Source organism: Leptodactylus fuscus, chromosome 6 (assembly GCF_031893055.1).
Source record: "Leptodactylus fuscus isolate aLepFus1 chromosome 6, aLepFus1.hap2, whole genome shotgun sequence".
Taxonomy (NCBI): domain Eukaryota; kingdom Metazoa; phylum Chordata; class Amphibia; order Anura; family Leptodactylidae; genus Leptodactylus; species Leptodactylus fuscus.
The window spans coordinates 31,257,415-31,272,353 of record NC_134270.1 but is presented as its reverse complement, the minus strand read 5'-3'; the positions used below and the strand labels follow the sequence as shown (position 1 = coordinate 31,272,353).

Here is a 14,939-nt window from a genome sequence, read left to right as displayed (position 1 = left end):
TGCATAGTATAATCTGAGCAAAAGGGGATTGAGGCTACGGCCCCACATAGCAAAATAAGCTCTTCTAATATACGTATAGGAAAACCGACAGCATTTCTGTAGGTATAATTGACATGCTGCGATTTCCAAAACCGGAACCGTTTTGGAAGTCGCAGAATTTCCTCTGCACCTATTTTTCTGCAATGTGTGGATGGGATTCGCATCCACTTTGCAGGGACTGTAAAACAGAGGCACTGAGTAACAAGGGAAAAAAATCCTTTGTTTCAGGTGACCCTAACCTATGTATCTGCGAGGTTGGGTTCACATGCAGGGTTCTGCTGATAGACTCCCTTTAAGATCGATTCACCTATATAGAAGAATAATCTGTATAGGACGTGTTATCTCAGACCTTTCTCATAAAAAAAAAAAAAAAAAAAAAAAAAAAAAAAAAATGAGTATACTCACAGCCAGCTCTCGGGGAATACAGCAAGGACCTCCATTAGGAGATGGACCACAAGGGGTACTGACTGCTGATGGTTTCCTGGAAAGGAAAGAAATATGATGAGACAAAGCTTTCTTATAAATTAGGTTTTTTTTGCTCTCTCGACTTGTTTGCCTTGTATTCACCATGATATAGCAATGTAAGAATCTCTTAACCCCTTCCCGACATGCGCCGTAATAGTACGGCGCGTGTCGGGTCTGTAACTATGGCGACCGCCCGGGAGCCGGGCGGCCGTCATAGCCGCCGGGTGTCTACTGTTTTAAGCAGTAGACAACCGGCTCTAATGCCTCCGATCGGTCCCCGGACCGATCGGAGGCATTAACCCCTCCGGCGCTGCTGTCAAAGGCGCCGGAGGCGCCATTTTCCCGGCGGCGCATGGGCGCCGCCATTTTGGCAGGGATCGCCGGCTCCTGGAGCATGCTCCAGGGCCGACGTCACGTTGCCATGACAGCCGGGAGCCTTGTTAAAGGCTCCCAGCCGGTCTGCAAATTCTCTCTTTTGCAGGCTGGTGTATACAGCCTGCAAAAGAGATGATGATTTTTTGCAATGCATTGCAATGCATTAGCATTGTAATGCATTGCATTAGTGATCAGACCCCCTGGGGTTCAACACCCCTAGGGGGTCTAATAAATGCAAAAAATAAATAAAAAAAAAAGTTAAAAAAAATATAAAAAAATATAAAAAGTATTAAAAGTTTAAATCACCCCCCTTTCCCTAGAACAAATATAAAAGTAGTTAAAAACTGTGAAACATATACATGTTAGGTATCCCCGCGTCCGAAATCGCCCGCTCTACAAATCTATAAAAATATTTTTCCTGTTCGGTAAACGCCGTAGCAGGAAAAATAGTCAAAAGTGCCAAACCGCCGTTTTTTCACTGTTTTAATTCTGATAAAAATTTGAATAAAAAGTGATCAAAGCAATAACATTTCCCGAAAATGGTAGAACTAAAAAGTATACCCGGCCCCGCAAAAAAAACGCCCTATGCATCCCCGTACACCTATGTATAAAAAAGTTACGGCCGTCGGAATATGGCGACTTTTAGAAAAAAAAAATTTTAACACCGTTTTGGAATTTTTTTTAAGGGTCAAAATGTAAATAAAACCATATAAATTTGGTATCCCTGGAACCGTACCGAAACACAGAATATAGGGGACATGTCATTTTGGCTGCACAGTGAACGCCGTAAAACCAAAGCCCGTAAGAAAGTCGCAGAAATGCATTTTTTCTTCAAATCCACCCCATTCTGATTTTTTTTCCTGCTTCCCAGTACATTATATAGAATAATTAATGGTGGCATCATGAAGAAAAAATTGTCCCGCAAAAATTAAGACCTCATATGACTCTGGGAGCGGAGAAATAAAAAAGTTATGGGGTTTAGAAGGAGGGGAGTCAAAAACGAAAAACGAAAATCAAAAAATGCCATCGGCGGGAAGGGGTTAAGACGTTTGCATTTTGTCGTTCCTCATTTATTCCTCCTGGAATTGTACAAATAAATTGACAACTTTTACCCTTTCATCTTGTCAAAAGGGTTTGGTCCTACACAGTCTGAAACTGAGAAATCAGTGCTGACAATACCAGACTTATTGTGACATAGCCTGTAACTAGAGATGAGCGAGTAGTATTCGTTCGAATATCGAATCCTATTATAGTCTATGGGAAAAAAACGGAATGTTGTTCCGGTTTCCATGGAAACCAAAGTTCGACACCTTGGATCCTCCAAGTTCCGGAATTAGCAGGATGAGGAGCACCAGGAGGTTTTTGCATTGAATTCAATAGAATTTTCCTGCGTGGTATCCGACCGATACAAGTATTCTCTACCTGTAACGTATTTGTAACGTATGAGTATCTGCGAGTATTCAGGTCTCAATTTTTAAAATTGAGTTTTCTATTTGTAACACCCCCTTTGGCCACACCCCCGGGTAGCGGGGCGTTCGGATAAGTATTAGTTGCCGTTCTACCTTGCTTAGCGCAGTGCCTCCACCCTTGTCGGTGATATTCTGGTGCTTCCGGGTTGACAGTACCTTTCTTCAGATCTCTGTCCGGGGCTTGACAAGGGAAAGCCCCGCCCACACCAACACGCCAGAGAGGATTGTGGTATAAACAAAGAAACCTTTATATGGAACTTAATAAAGTAATGGTGAAGTACAATATGCAATAACATCCACAGCATCAGTAAGGTATAATACTTTAAACGATAAACCTATCTAGAAAATGGCAGGTCTATATGGCAAAGCCCTAGTACAATGTATAACTATCACAAAGCTCAGTCTTAATACAAGACCTGTTGCCGCGGTTCTGGAAAGAATCTTCTTTCGTTGGTGCACATGAAATATGTCAGAAATGAACAATGCTCCTAGCAGGGTACTATTCCTTAGTCCAGAAGGTTTGGTACACTGCAGAAAATCCAGTACTGGCTACAATCATCTATCAGCAGCAGCAGGCTCTATCCCTTACAATAGGACATGGCAGCACAGCAGGTGCCTGGATGCATCAAGTCTCTTTTACTCCTTCTGCAGTGCTCCAGCTTAAACAGTTATACTAGTCAAGAACAAGTTACTCCTGGATCATAGGATGCAGTCTAAATAAGAATGCTGTTGATAGGTACACTTACAGTCCCAGAGGAATTAACGCTGTCCTGTCCAACAGGCTGCCAAAGGGTTAAGTCTGGAAGAACATTCCGGTGTAGCAGGGAGGCGCCTCCGTCGGTTGTGGAGAGTATGGATACCCTGTATATTCGGCAAATCGTCCCCTGGAGTCGGTAGCCTTTTCTCTGAAAGAATTGAATCCTCTTTTCTTTTTCTTTCAGCCTCTGGGAGCTCAGGAGATCTTATTCCTGCATCCCCCTGTGATCTCTCTCTCCTGCAGACTGCCTGAGCACATGGTCTCCCCTGCCAAGTAGCACCTCCCATCCTCCAAGGATTTGATAAACAAACACAATTGCTTTCATGCTGCATGCACAATGTTTGCAAACTGTTAACCCCTTGTTGCCTTGAACTGCACACAGGGGTTACACTCTCCCCCTGATGGGTCTCGATATGAGCAGCACAGAGTCCAGACCCATCACCTGGAATAAATTTTGAGGTTAGTTCATCCTGACTAATCACACCAATAGGCACATTAGGACCATAGTTATAATACCAAGGCACGGGGGAAAAATACGGCCACGCCTCAACCATACTAGGATGTACCACCCTGGGGACCTCAGTGACATTTCCCTTATTATCATAGGTTAACATCATGGGTGGCCTAACCACTCTCCTCGGGCGTATAGGTGCGGCAGAGATCCCCTCATCAGCCCCAGACACCGGACTGGTGCTTGCAAGCCTTCTCTCACATTCTTCATGTTGAGGGACCCCCCCCTCTTTCACTGACCACTCAGATGAGTCATGAACAATGTCCATATCACTGGGGGGTAATGCAGCCTCTTGCACTAGTTGCTCAGATGGTCCATCTGGAAGATCTGTTCCAGTGTCAACTCTGGAGGCGACTTCCTTATTGGCATGAGTATCAATGACTGGATTGTTGAGTCCCGGGTCGTCATAACCCCATTCATCATCTATCTCACTATCCCCATCTACTAATGCCATTTCAGTCTCTTTCTCAAAACGTTTACTTCTTCGGGGGAGTCGAGGAGCCTCCGGTATGTCAGAGTTAGATTGAATTGACAGATTAACATTTTGTCCCAGAGGCAACAGATGGTGTCTATGGTAAGTTTTTTCCTTCCGAGGCCCACACTCAGGCCTAACCCGATAGGCAGGTACTCCAGGCAGCTTTTCCACCACAATGAAGGGCTCTGGACACCAACGATCAGCCAACTTATGCTTCCCAGGCAGTCCCAACTGCTCCACCAGAACTCTATCTCCAGGCTTCAACTCATGTTCCCGAACTCTTTGATCATGTCGAGCCTTATTCCTTCTGCCAGACTGTCCTGAAGCTTGCTCGGCCAGTTTATACGCCTCTTTGAGCTCTTGCTGCAGCTGGGATACATACTGAAGATAACTTCTTCCAGAAGACTTATCAGTGGAAACACCAAAGCTGATATCCACAGGCAATCGGGCCTCCCTTCCGAACATGAGGAAGTAGGGGGAGAACCCGGTAGACTCATTTTTTGTACAATTGTAGGCGTGCACCAACTGGCTCAGGTAGCGGCTCCATCGCCCCTTTTGTTTTGACTTCAGGGTGCCCAGCATGTTCAGCAAAGTCCTATTGAATCTCTCAGGTTGTGGGTCACCCTGTGGATGAAAGGGAGTGGTTCTAGACTTCTTGATCCCGCAGACCTCACACAGCTCTTTGATGAGTCGACTTTCAAAATCTCGACCTTGATCAGAGTGAATGCGGGCAGGCAATCCATAATGTACAAAAAACTTCTCCCACAAAGTTTTGGCCACAGTTACAGCCTTTTGATCCTTAGTAGGGTAGGCTTGAGCATATCTGGTGAAGTGATCAGTTATTACTAGGACATTACTGATGTTCCCTTCATCTGGTTCAATGGAGAGGAAGTCAATGCATACAAGATCCAATGGGCCATCACTAGTAATGTTTGTAAGAGGAGCAGAACGGGTTGGTAAGGTCTTCCTCAAGACACATCGAGCACAATCTTTGCAATATTTGGCGATGTCATTCTCCATTTTTGGCCAGTAGAACCTATCAGCCACAAGGTGAGTAGTCTTCTCTGCCCCTAAGTGGCCATGCTCATCATGCAGTGCTTTCAGAACACTCTCTCTGAAGACAGCAGGCAGAACTAATTGCCTCCTCGACCCTCTCTTCCGCCGCTCAGCCTCTCGGTACAACAGTCCATGTCTCATTACCAGCCACTTCGCTTGCTTAGCCAGTAGGAGGGCCTCTTCAGACTTCAACTCCAGCCTCCCAGGCCTCTGGCCTCTATTAATCCACCACCGAACTGTCCCCACTGCTGGATCTTCCTTCTGGGCGATTTCAATCTGCAGCCGAGACAACCGAGGCAGAGAGTCTTGATTCACATTCGTTACCCAGCAGTACAACGAAGGGATAGCTTCCTCCGAGGCTCCCAGGGAATGCACGTAACCTCGGTTAGGGGCACCTCCGGCTCTTTGTAACTGACACATGACTTTCAGGTCTGGAGCAGGAACCTCTATCCACCCATCCTCATCTTCCTTCTCGAGTTGCCTAGGCAGCCTAGAGAGGGCATCCGCATCAATGTTGGTGGTGCCCGGTCTGTATTTGAGACTGAAATCGTAGACAGCTAGGGCAGCTAACCATCGATGTCCAGTGGCATCCAGTTTGGCCGTAGTTCGCACATACGTCAAGGGATTATTGTCAGTGTGCACTTGGAACTTCACTCCGTAGAGGTAGTCATGAAGCTTGTCCACTACGGCCCACTTCAAAGCCAGAAACTCAAGTTTGTGCGCTGGATAGTTACGCTCACTGCGGGTCAATCCCCGGCTGACATAGTAAACGGGTCGGAGAGAGTCCTCATGCTCCTGATACAACACAGCCCCTAGTCCTTCAAATGAAGCATCCACATGCAGTACGTAGGGCTTGTTAGGATCTGCATAAGCCAACACCGGGGCCTGAGTTAGACAAGACTTCAGTTTCTCAAACGCCTCTTCACACTGATCTGTCCACCTTTCTCCAAAGGGTTCATTAGCCTTGAAGTAAGTTTGGTTTGGAGGTTTCTTGTGTGGAGCTGACCCGCGGGGCGGTGAGTACCCCTGGGTAAGATTTGTCAACGGTTTAGCGATCTTGGAGAACTGTGGTACAAATCTGCGGTAGTAGTTGCAGAATCCGAGAAAGGACCGGAGTTCAGCTAGCTTGGTGGGCCTCGGCCAATTCACAACAGCTTCCACTTTAGCAGGGTCAGTGGCAATCCCATCCCGACTGACAATATGTCCCACGTATTTGACGGATTTCTGGCAGAAACAGCACTTGTCCAGGGACAACTTCAATCCAGTCTCCTTCAATCGGTCCAAGACTTTGAACAATCTCCTGTTATGTTCTTCTAGAGTCCTTCCAAACACAATCAGGTCATCAAGGTAGACTAAGACTTCTCTGAGGTTCATATCCCCCATCACGTTGTCCATGCACCTTTGGAAAGTAGCCGGGGCGCCAGACACCCCTTGGGGCATCCGTAAAAACTCGTAGAACCCTAAGGGACATATGAAGGCAGTTTTTTCTCGATCTTCCTTACTCATGGAGATCTGGTAATATCCGCTTCGCAAATCCAACACTGAGAACCACTGACTCCCTTGTAGACAATCCAATGCCTCATCAACTCTGGGCACTGCATACTGATCAGTGACGGTGCGTTTGTTAAGCGTTCGATAGTCCACACACATACGAATCTTCCCAGACTTCTTTCGTGCAACTACAATGGGAGAAGCGTAGGGGCTATTTGACTCGCAGATCACTCCTGTTTCAAGCAGACCCCTCAAGTGCTGTCGGACGTCTTCAACATCAGCGGGAGCCAACCGCCTGGACCTTTCTCGAAATGGTCTCTCATCAGTGAGACGAATTCGATGCTCCACTTCTTTAGCGAGCCCCAGATCCCAGTCTCCCAACGAGAAAGCTGCTCTCCTCTCCATAAAACCTTGGATAAGTAGCTCTTTCTCCTCTGCAGGCACATCACTGTTCTCAAAACATGGGTCGAAACAGTCCGGGCTCAACACCTTCCTTCTTTCCTCTTCCTTCTTAGCATAGGCAGCTAGACACGTGGGGTGAATGGAGAGGGTCTGGGGATAGTTGTCTCCCCCAACTTCTTTGCACCATTGGGCTAGCTTGAGGAAAATATTAGCATTAGTTCCCACTATCAGAGGTGTGGATACAGGACCAGCATCTGTCTTCGGACACACCAACGCCAAGATGGGGACTTCTTTTTCAATTCCGGCAACACCCTTTGAGAACCGTAGTGTAACGGACACATATCCTTTGTAAGGGTAACTCCGATCACTCAGTCCCCAGACGACTAGTCCCGAAAGTGGTTGTAGAGGGACATTAGGTAAATACTTCTTGTACCAATCTTCGAAAAGAACTGACACTTGTGACCCGCTATCCAATAGGACATTACAAGGCTGCTCATTGATGTAGGCAGACACCTGAGGGGCAGGTCCCACTAAGCCCCCAGGAAGTCGTACAGTGAAAGTTTGCTGAGGGGTGGCATCCTCCCTTGTTCTGGTGGTCTCTGGGGGGCCGGTATGGGCTTCTACCGGACCCTTTTTCCGTTTCCCGACATGGTACGCTTCCGACCCAGAAGAGGAATCAGGCTTCTTGGGACCCCATCTCTTCAGACACTGCTTATACAGATGTCCAAGTTCCCCACACTTAAAGCAGGTTGGTGATCGGATAGGATCTTTCTTCTCCTCTAAGCCGCTAGTGGCTACTTGCTGCTTCTGAACTATAAGAGCTTCAGTCGTCTTGATGAGTTGGGCAATTTGCTCCCCCTGTTTCTCAATAATTTTCAACAGCTCCTCTTCTCTGCTATTAGACTCGGTGCGTATGGCCACTGTGGCGATTCTCGCAGGGATTTGTTCCCGGGCCGCCAGGGTAGCTTCTTCCTGCCTCACCTCCTTAAGTAACTGATGAAATGGCAGTGGAATCTTGTCCTTGTTGCTACACCTCAACCGCTGAGCGATAGGGTTATGAGTCAATGCCCCTCGCAACACCTGATTCAGACGACATTGATCCACTTCATTAGGGCTAAGTCCTCCTTTTGCCACTATGCGGTGCACAAGTTTATCCAATCTGTAGAGATAGTCAGACAGTTTCTCATCAGATTCTTGGTATGTGGTACGAAGTTTGAATAAGAGGTCAGTGGCGTCTTCAGGCGACCCAAATGCATCTTCAAGGGCCTCCATGTAGTCCTGATAAGTGGCCTGCGGCTTTCCTCTCCAAGCAGCCTGCACCACTTCCATAGCGGGACCTTTGAGACTCTCCACAATTCGCTGCCTTTTCACCCCATCCGAGCATTGCCATTCATCCAGGCATTGCATGGTGACATCTCTCCAGGTTTCGTACCGATCTTCTCCAGAGGGTACTGGGATGGTGCCTGAGAAGATTCTCAACCGACGATAACTTCCTTCAAGATGCACCTTCCCAATCTGGTCGACCAACTTTCCTATGGCAGTAAGTAGAGTAGAAGTAGTGTCTACTGCTCCATCAGACTGAGTGCTTGTAGGATTATGAAAAGGGACAGGACTGGACTCCCCCTGTTCAGATTCTTCATCTTGGCACACTCCCACTTCAGACCTCAAAGGCCAGGTGATTCTCCACCGCCGACCTTGCTCTCGTGGTACAACCAGAATGATTGGTATACAGTCTCTATCTAGGGCTTTATCTGTCATTATTAAAGCCGAAATCATTTTCTGAGAAGTTACATTCTTCCGGTCCACTACCTTAGGACGATTTACTCCATGAAGTGTGCTCACCACTTGTATGACCTCATCATCCAGGGTGTCATGGAACTCTCCAGTCACTGCGAAACTACATTCTGCAGGAATGTCCATCTCCTTACACCATTCAGCCACATCTCTCTCAGCTAAGTTCTCCATTGCAACTGTATAGGGGTTTGTTGGTTTTTCGAATCTCAGCAGTGCCTCCAATGTAACACCCCCTTTGGCCACACCCCCGGGTAGCGGGGCGTTCGGATAAGTATTAGTTGCCGTTCTACCTTGCTTAGCGCAGTGCCTCCACCCTTGTCGGTGATATTCTGGTGCTTCCGGGTTGACAGTACCTTTCTTCAGATCTCTGTCCGGGGCTTGACAAGGGAAAGCCCCGCCCACACCAACACGCCAGAGAGGATTGTGGTATAAACAAAGAAACCTTTATATGGAACTTAATAAAGTAATGGTGAAGTACAATATGCAATAACATTCACAGCATCAGTAAGGTATAATACTTTAAACGATAAACCTATCTAGAAAATGGCAGGTCTATATGGCAAAGCCCTAGTACAATGTATAACTATCACAAAGCTCAGTCTTAATACAAGACCTGTTGCCGCGGTTCTGGAAAGAATCTTCTTTCGTTGGTGCACATGAAATATGTCAGAAATGAACAATGCTCCTAGCAGGGTACTATTCCTTAGTCCAGAAGGTTTGGTACACTGCAGAAAATCCAGTACTGGCTACAATCATCTATCAGCAGCAGCAGGCTCTATCCCTTACAATAGGACATGGCAGCACAGCAGGTGCCTGGATGCATCAAGTCTCTTTTACTCCTTCTGCAGTGCTCCAGCTTAAACAGTTATACTAGTCAAGAACAAGTTACTCCTGGATCATAGGATGCAGTCTAAATAAGAATGCTGTTGATAGGTACACTTACAGTCCCAGAGGAATTAACGCTGTCCTGTCCAACAGGCTGCCAAAGGGTTAAGTCTGGAAGAACATTCCGGTGTAGCAGGGAGGCGCCTCCGTCGGTTGTGGAGAGTATGGATACCCTGTATATTCGGCAAATCGTCCCCTGGAGTCGGTAGCCTTTTCTCTGAAAGAATTGAATCCTCTTTTCTTTTTCTTTCAGCCTCTGGGAGCTCAGGAGATCTTATTCCTGCATCCCCCTGTGATCTCTCTCTCCTGCAGACTGCCTGAGCACATGGTCTCCCCTGCCAAGTAGCACCTCCCATCCTCCAAGGATTTGATAAACAAACACAATTGCTTTCATGCTGCATGCACAATGTTTGCAAACTGTTAACCCCTTGTTGCCTTGAACTGCACACAGGGGTTACATATTTAGTGGCACATAAATTTATGAAGTTACAGACTCATTGTCTTCTTCATTTTTCTACAGCACTATGGGTAGATGACAGATGATTTATCCATGCATGTCCCCTCTTTCTCTGTATTACATACAGTATAAGAAAAAGCAGAGGGATCAGTAAAACAATATCCTTCAATCTGCTTCAATGGCCAAGCAAAGAGTTTTCAGAATAAGAAGACAGTCCTATAAGGCTAGATTCACATCTGCATTCAAATTTCTGTTCAGGGGGTCCGCTTGGGGACCCCCCTGAACAGAAACTTAATCCGTATGAAAAAGGTTAGGAAACCCGCGAACCCCATAGACTTTAATAGGGTCTGTGTGGTTTCTGCGCAGTTTATGCCTGAAAAGGGCGAAAAATGCAGAGAGCGCAGCGCTTTTTTCTCCGCATTTTTCATTTACGAATGTAATACAAGCGCTGGTGTGAACCCAACATGAGTCTACTTGAGCCAGTATAACAAGAGGGGAGGTCATCAGAGTAGGACACCTAGGAGATACAGTGAGAGTTGGGAGAATCAGGACTCTATCACTGTTTCTCCTTGGAGTCCTGATGGCTGTCAATCACTTTCTGTAGGTGGAGTAATCAGGACTCTCAGTGTCTCTCTCAAGAGTCCACATGGCTGTCGCTCTATGTGAGCAGGATAGTCTCTGACTGTCTTTCCTTGGATTCCTGATAGCTGTCAATGACTATGTGGGGGCAGGGTAATCAGGACTCTCACTGTCTCTCCTTGGAGTCCTGATGTCTGTCAATCACTGTGTGTGGGTGTAATAATTAGGATTCTCACTGTCTCTTCTAGGAGTCCTGATAGGTGTCAGTCACTTTGTGTAGGTGGAGTAATCAGAACTGTCACTGTCTCTCCCAATAGTCCTGATGACTGTCACTCTATGTGAGCAGGATAGTCTCCTGCTGCCTTTCCTTGGATTCCTGATGGCTGTCAATGACTATGTGGGGGCAGGGTAATTAGGAGTCTCACTGTCTCCCGTAGGAGTCTTGATGGCTGTCAATCACTGTGTGTGGGCAGAGTAATCTGGACTCTTAATATCTCTCCTAGGAGTCCTATCTATATTTACTCTCAAATCCTAATCTACATCCCATTTATACACCTATATCACAGAGCTTTTCTCCCCTCTCCCACCCTGCTCTCAGGATAGTCACCTGACGGGCTCATTTTAACCTTTGGCAACAATCCGATTTTGCAATTTGCTTGGAATATTCCTTTAACAGACTGACCAACATTACTGCTACACAACTCAATGGAAAATTTGAGTTTGATCCAACTTTTCTCCACGTTATATAAGCAGCAAAAAAATTCTTAACTCCTCTTGTAGATGTCTCAAGCGTACAGAGAAACCCTGCATTAAGTAAAGTGTAAATCCTTCCACTTTCTTGTGTCTGTAACTTGAGATATCGGCTATTCCCGGTGACTCCAGAATTGCCCAGAGGGGATAATAAAATAAATTATCTCTAGAAATAACAATTCAGTTTACAAAGAAAAAGTTGTCTTTCCTTCCCTTCACTTTTAATGGTCTGGCTGAGCGGTGGAATAAACGAGCATTGAGCTAATTAGTATTACATTTATTACCATAATTACCATTTATACATTTTATTATGCGTGTATGATAAATGGTTCTATAAAGCCGGAGTCATAACACCATAAAGCAAAGCTCTAACAACTGCGCTTTCTACATGACAAGATAACTGAGATCAATCATCAGGAGGTTACTGCCGCAGGAAAACGATCCGATAAAGATCCTCTGTCCAGGGAACCCAACCCAAGATAAACACTTAAAGGGACACTCCTCCTTTTATATTAAAGGGTTACTCTCATCTTAGGAAATCGCTGCTGAAATGGGAATTTCTCCCAAATCCACAGTTAAAGATTATGGGTAGAGATGAGCGAGTAGTACTCGATCGAGTAGGTGTTCGATCGAATACTACGGTATTCGAAATACTCATACTCGATCGAGTACCACTCGCTATTCGAATGTAAAAGTTTGATGCAGAACCAGCATTGATTGGCCGAATGCTATACAGTCGGCCAATCAACGCTGGTTCTTCTCCTACCTTTAGAAGACTTCTCCGTGCAGCTTCCCCGCGGCGTCTTCTGGCTCTTCATTCACTCTGCCAGGCATCGGGCCTGGGCAGACCAGACTGCGCATGTCCGCTTGTAGTGCGGACATGCGCAGTCGGCTCTGCCCAGGCCCAATGCCTAGCAGAGTGAATTCAGAGCCAGAAGATGCCGCGGGGACACTGCAAGGAGAAGACTTCTCAGAGGATCCAGCCCGACCCTCACTCATGGACTTGGTAAGTATAATTTGATCGAATGTTGCCTACCCCTGAAACGAGCATTTTCCCCCCATAGACTATAATAGGGTTCGATATTCGATTTGAGTAGTCGAATATTGAGGGGCTACTCGAAACGAATATCGAACCTCAGACATTTTACTTTTCGCTCATCTCTAATTATGGGAACATTTGAGCAGCGCTGTCTGCACCGTTCACGAAACTACTACAAAAGAGAAGGGACACTCGGAAATAGAATAGAACAGCGGAGTAACAGTATGTTGATTCTAAAGCTTCACAGTTATAGAAACAGCATATCAACATGTGCTATATAATCAGTGGTACGGTGGCTCAGTGGTTAACCTTGTAGCGCTGGAGTCCTGGGTTCGAATCCATCCAAGGAATTTATATGTTTTTTGCAGCTCCCATATCCTCTATAGGAGTTACGTACAGCAGCACTGCGCAACTGCTCCCATAAGTTCCGGCTGTAGTGGTCGGGATAGAGAACAGTTATTCCTTTATTATACTTATATAGCGCCATCATATTCCGCAACACTGTACAGACATCATCAGTCACTGTCCCATATAGGGCACACAATCTACATTCCCAGGTTGTTGTTTGGGTGGAAGGAAACCGGAGTACCCAAAGGAAACCCACACAAAAACAAGGAGAACATATTCCTTTTTTGTTGAGGTCGGAGTAACCCTTTAATCCCTTCCTCCTGTTATACATTGACTCACATCTGCTATAACAAGACCAGTCCCCCATTAACCGTTGAAAATGATTAAAGGGATTTACCAATTTTACGTAAAGAAAATTTATCCCAGGAATAAGATTTCATACCTGAAAGTCCTTTAATAGCTATTGTATATTCATTGACAATGTTTTGCAGTATAAAATAACTTATTCATCAGTTTTTGCTTTCGTGGTTGCCCAGTTCCTTTGCCCTATAGAAGCTGACAATATAGTCTGTTCTTGCTTCCCCTGTTATATACGGTTTTACAGCTATACCGCCATACTATTGCTGAGGCTTTCATGCATTCCTGACACGCAGGGCAGAAAGTTATTCCTACTGGAGGATCCCTATACAGAGACCTGGCTGGGGGGGGGAGGGGGGGCTGGTAATAATGTGCGCCCTCCAGCATTTACTTCATTTACATTGCTATACATGTGAACACCAGGCGGAGACGTGTAATCCAATGATATACATCAGGGACTGTCTAGAGCCATTGTACAGAGATGTGAATTTAGGCCTTTCTGGTATAAACACATGTATAGCCTAAGATGGTAATAATATAAGAGCGGACTAGATGGACCAGTCGTCAATCTTCAATCCCCTATGTATCTATACTGCGATGAAAGGTAAAAATCATTCACTGGGCATTACCTTGTTTGGGAGCTCCACTATGGAGACTATACTGTGGTGAAGAAGGAGGCGACTGAGGGGCACAATACTGTGTTAAGGCAAATAAGGGGTCAATATGCTGTAGGGAGAACATTATACTATACGGAGACCACAAGGGGACATTATGCTGTGTGGGGAGCAGTAATAGGGCAATATACTGTGTGAAGGCTCTCAAGTGGAATAGTGCTGTGCGGGGGCTTTATAATGAGGTGCACTATTGGAGCATTACACTGAGTGGAGGGCACTATAAGGAACATTATTCTGTGCTCAGGGCACTATTGGAGGTCATTATACTGTATGGGAGCAATATAGGGGGATTATACTATGTAGAGGTCACTATAAAGGGATTATATTGAGTGGGTTCAGTATAGGGGCATTATACTCTGGTGACACAGTATGGGGCATTATATTGTGTGGAGGGCACTATAGGGTATATTATATGTGTGGTGGTGCAAAGGAACCTTCACTTTGAGTTACACTAAGGAGTGCACTATTATTATATGGAGGCACAGAGGGACTTGGTGGTCAGTGGTGGGAACATAAGGTTTGACCCATTTTCTGTCCACTGAACATTAAGGTTCGCCCCTCCTGCTCCTGCATTAGTCAGGGGATTGTGGAGGGTCTGCGGGGAATTAAATGTTTGCTATGGGGATTAGTCTTTACTAGTTATATCCCAGCTTATTCCCCTATGTACAAGTATGTGCAGAGACTATTCTTGATAACCAAGTGGAATTGCACTATTAGGGTCTATTACTTATGTATTCTCTGGTGCCGGTAATGTTTGCAGGTCACCACTAATAGCCATACTACTAAAGGACTTGTAACCTGACCCCCATCTGTGACCCCTCACCGGGCCAACCATTGTCCTGCTTTTGCACTAATCATAGACAATAACCCTGAGACAGCTGCCTGCATTTGGATCTCTCTTCCTTTGCCACTAGGTTTCTAGAAAACCAGGGATTGATCTATGGGGAGATATTTTTCAAAAAATTGCAAATGTTCGGACCAATGGACGAAGGACTGCGCGGATACAGAAGAAGTTT

At 45.8% G+C, this 14,939-nt stretch overlaps 1 protein-coding gene across 1 annotated transcript in view; it reads right to left on the bottom strand.

Annotated features, from left to right (window-relative positions):
* LOC142210493 (putative pleckstrin homology domain-containing family N member 1) overlaps positions 1–14,939 on the bottom strand; it is a 41,015-nt gene that overhangs the window by 20,274 nt on the left and 5,802 nt on the right. The window contains exon 2 of the mRNA XM_075279682.1: positions 445–520. Coding sequence (XP_075135783.1) covers positions 445–520 — 76 coding nt within the window. The remainder of the gene's footprint in view (positions 1–444; positions 521–14,939) is intronic.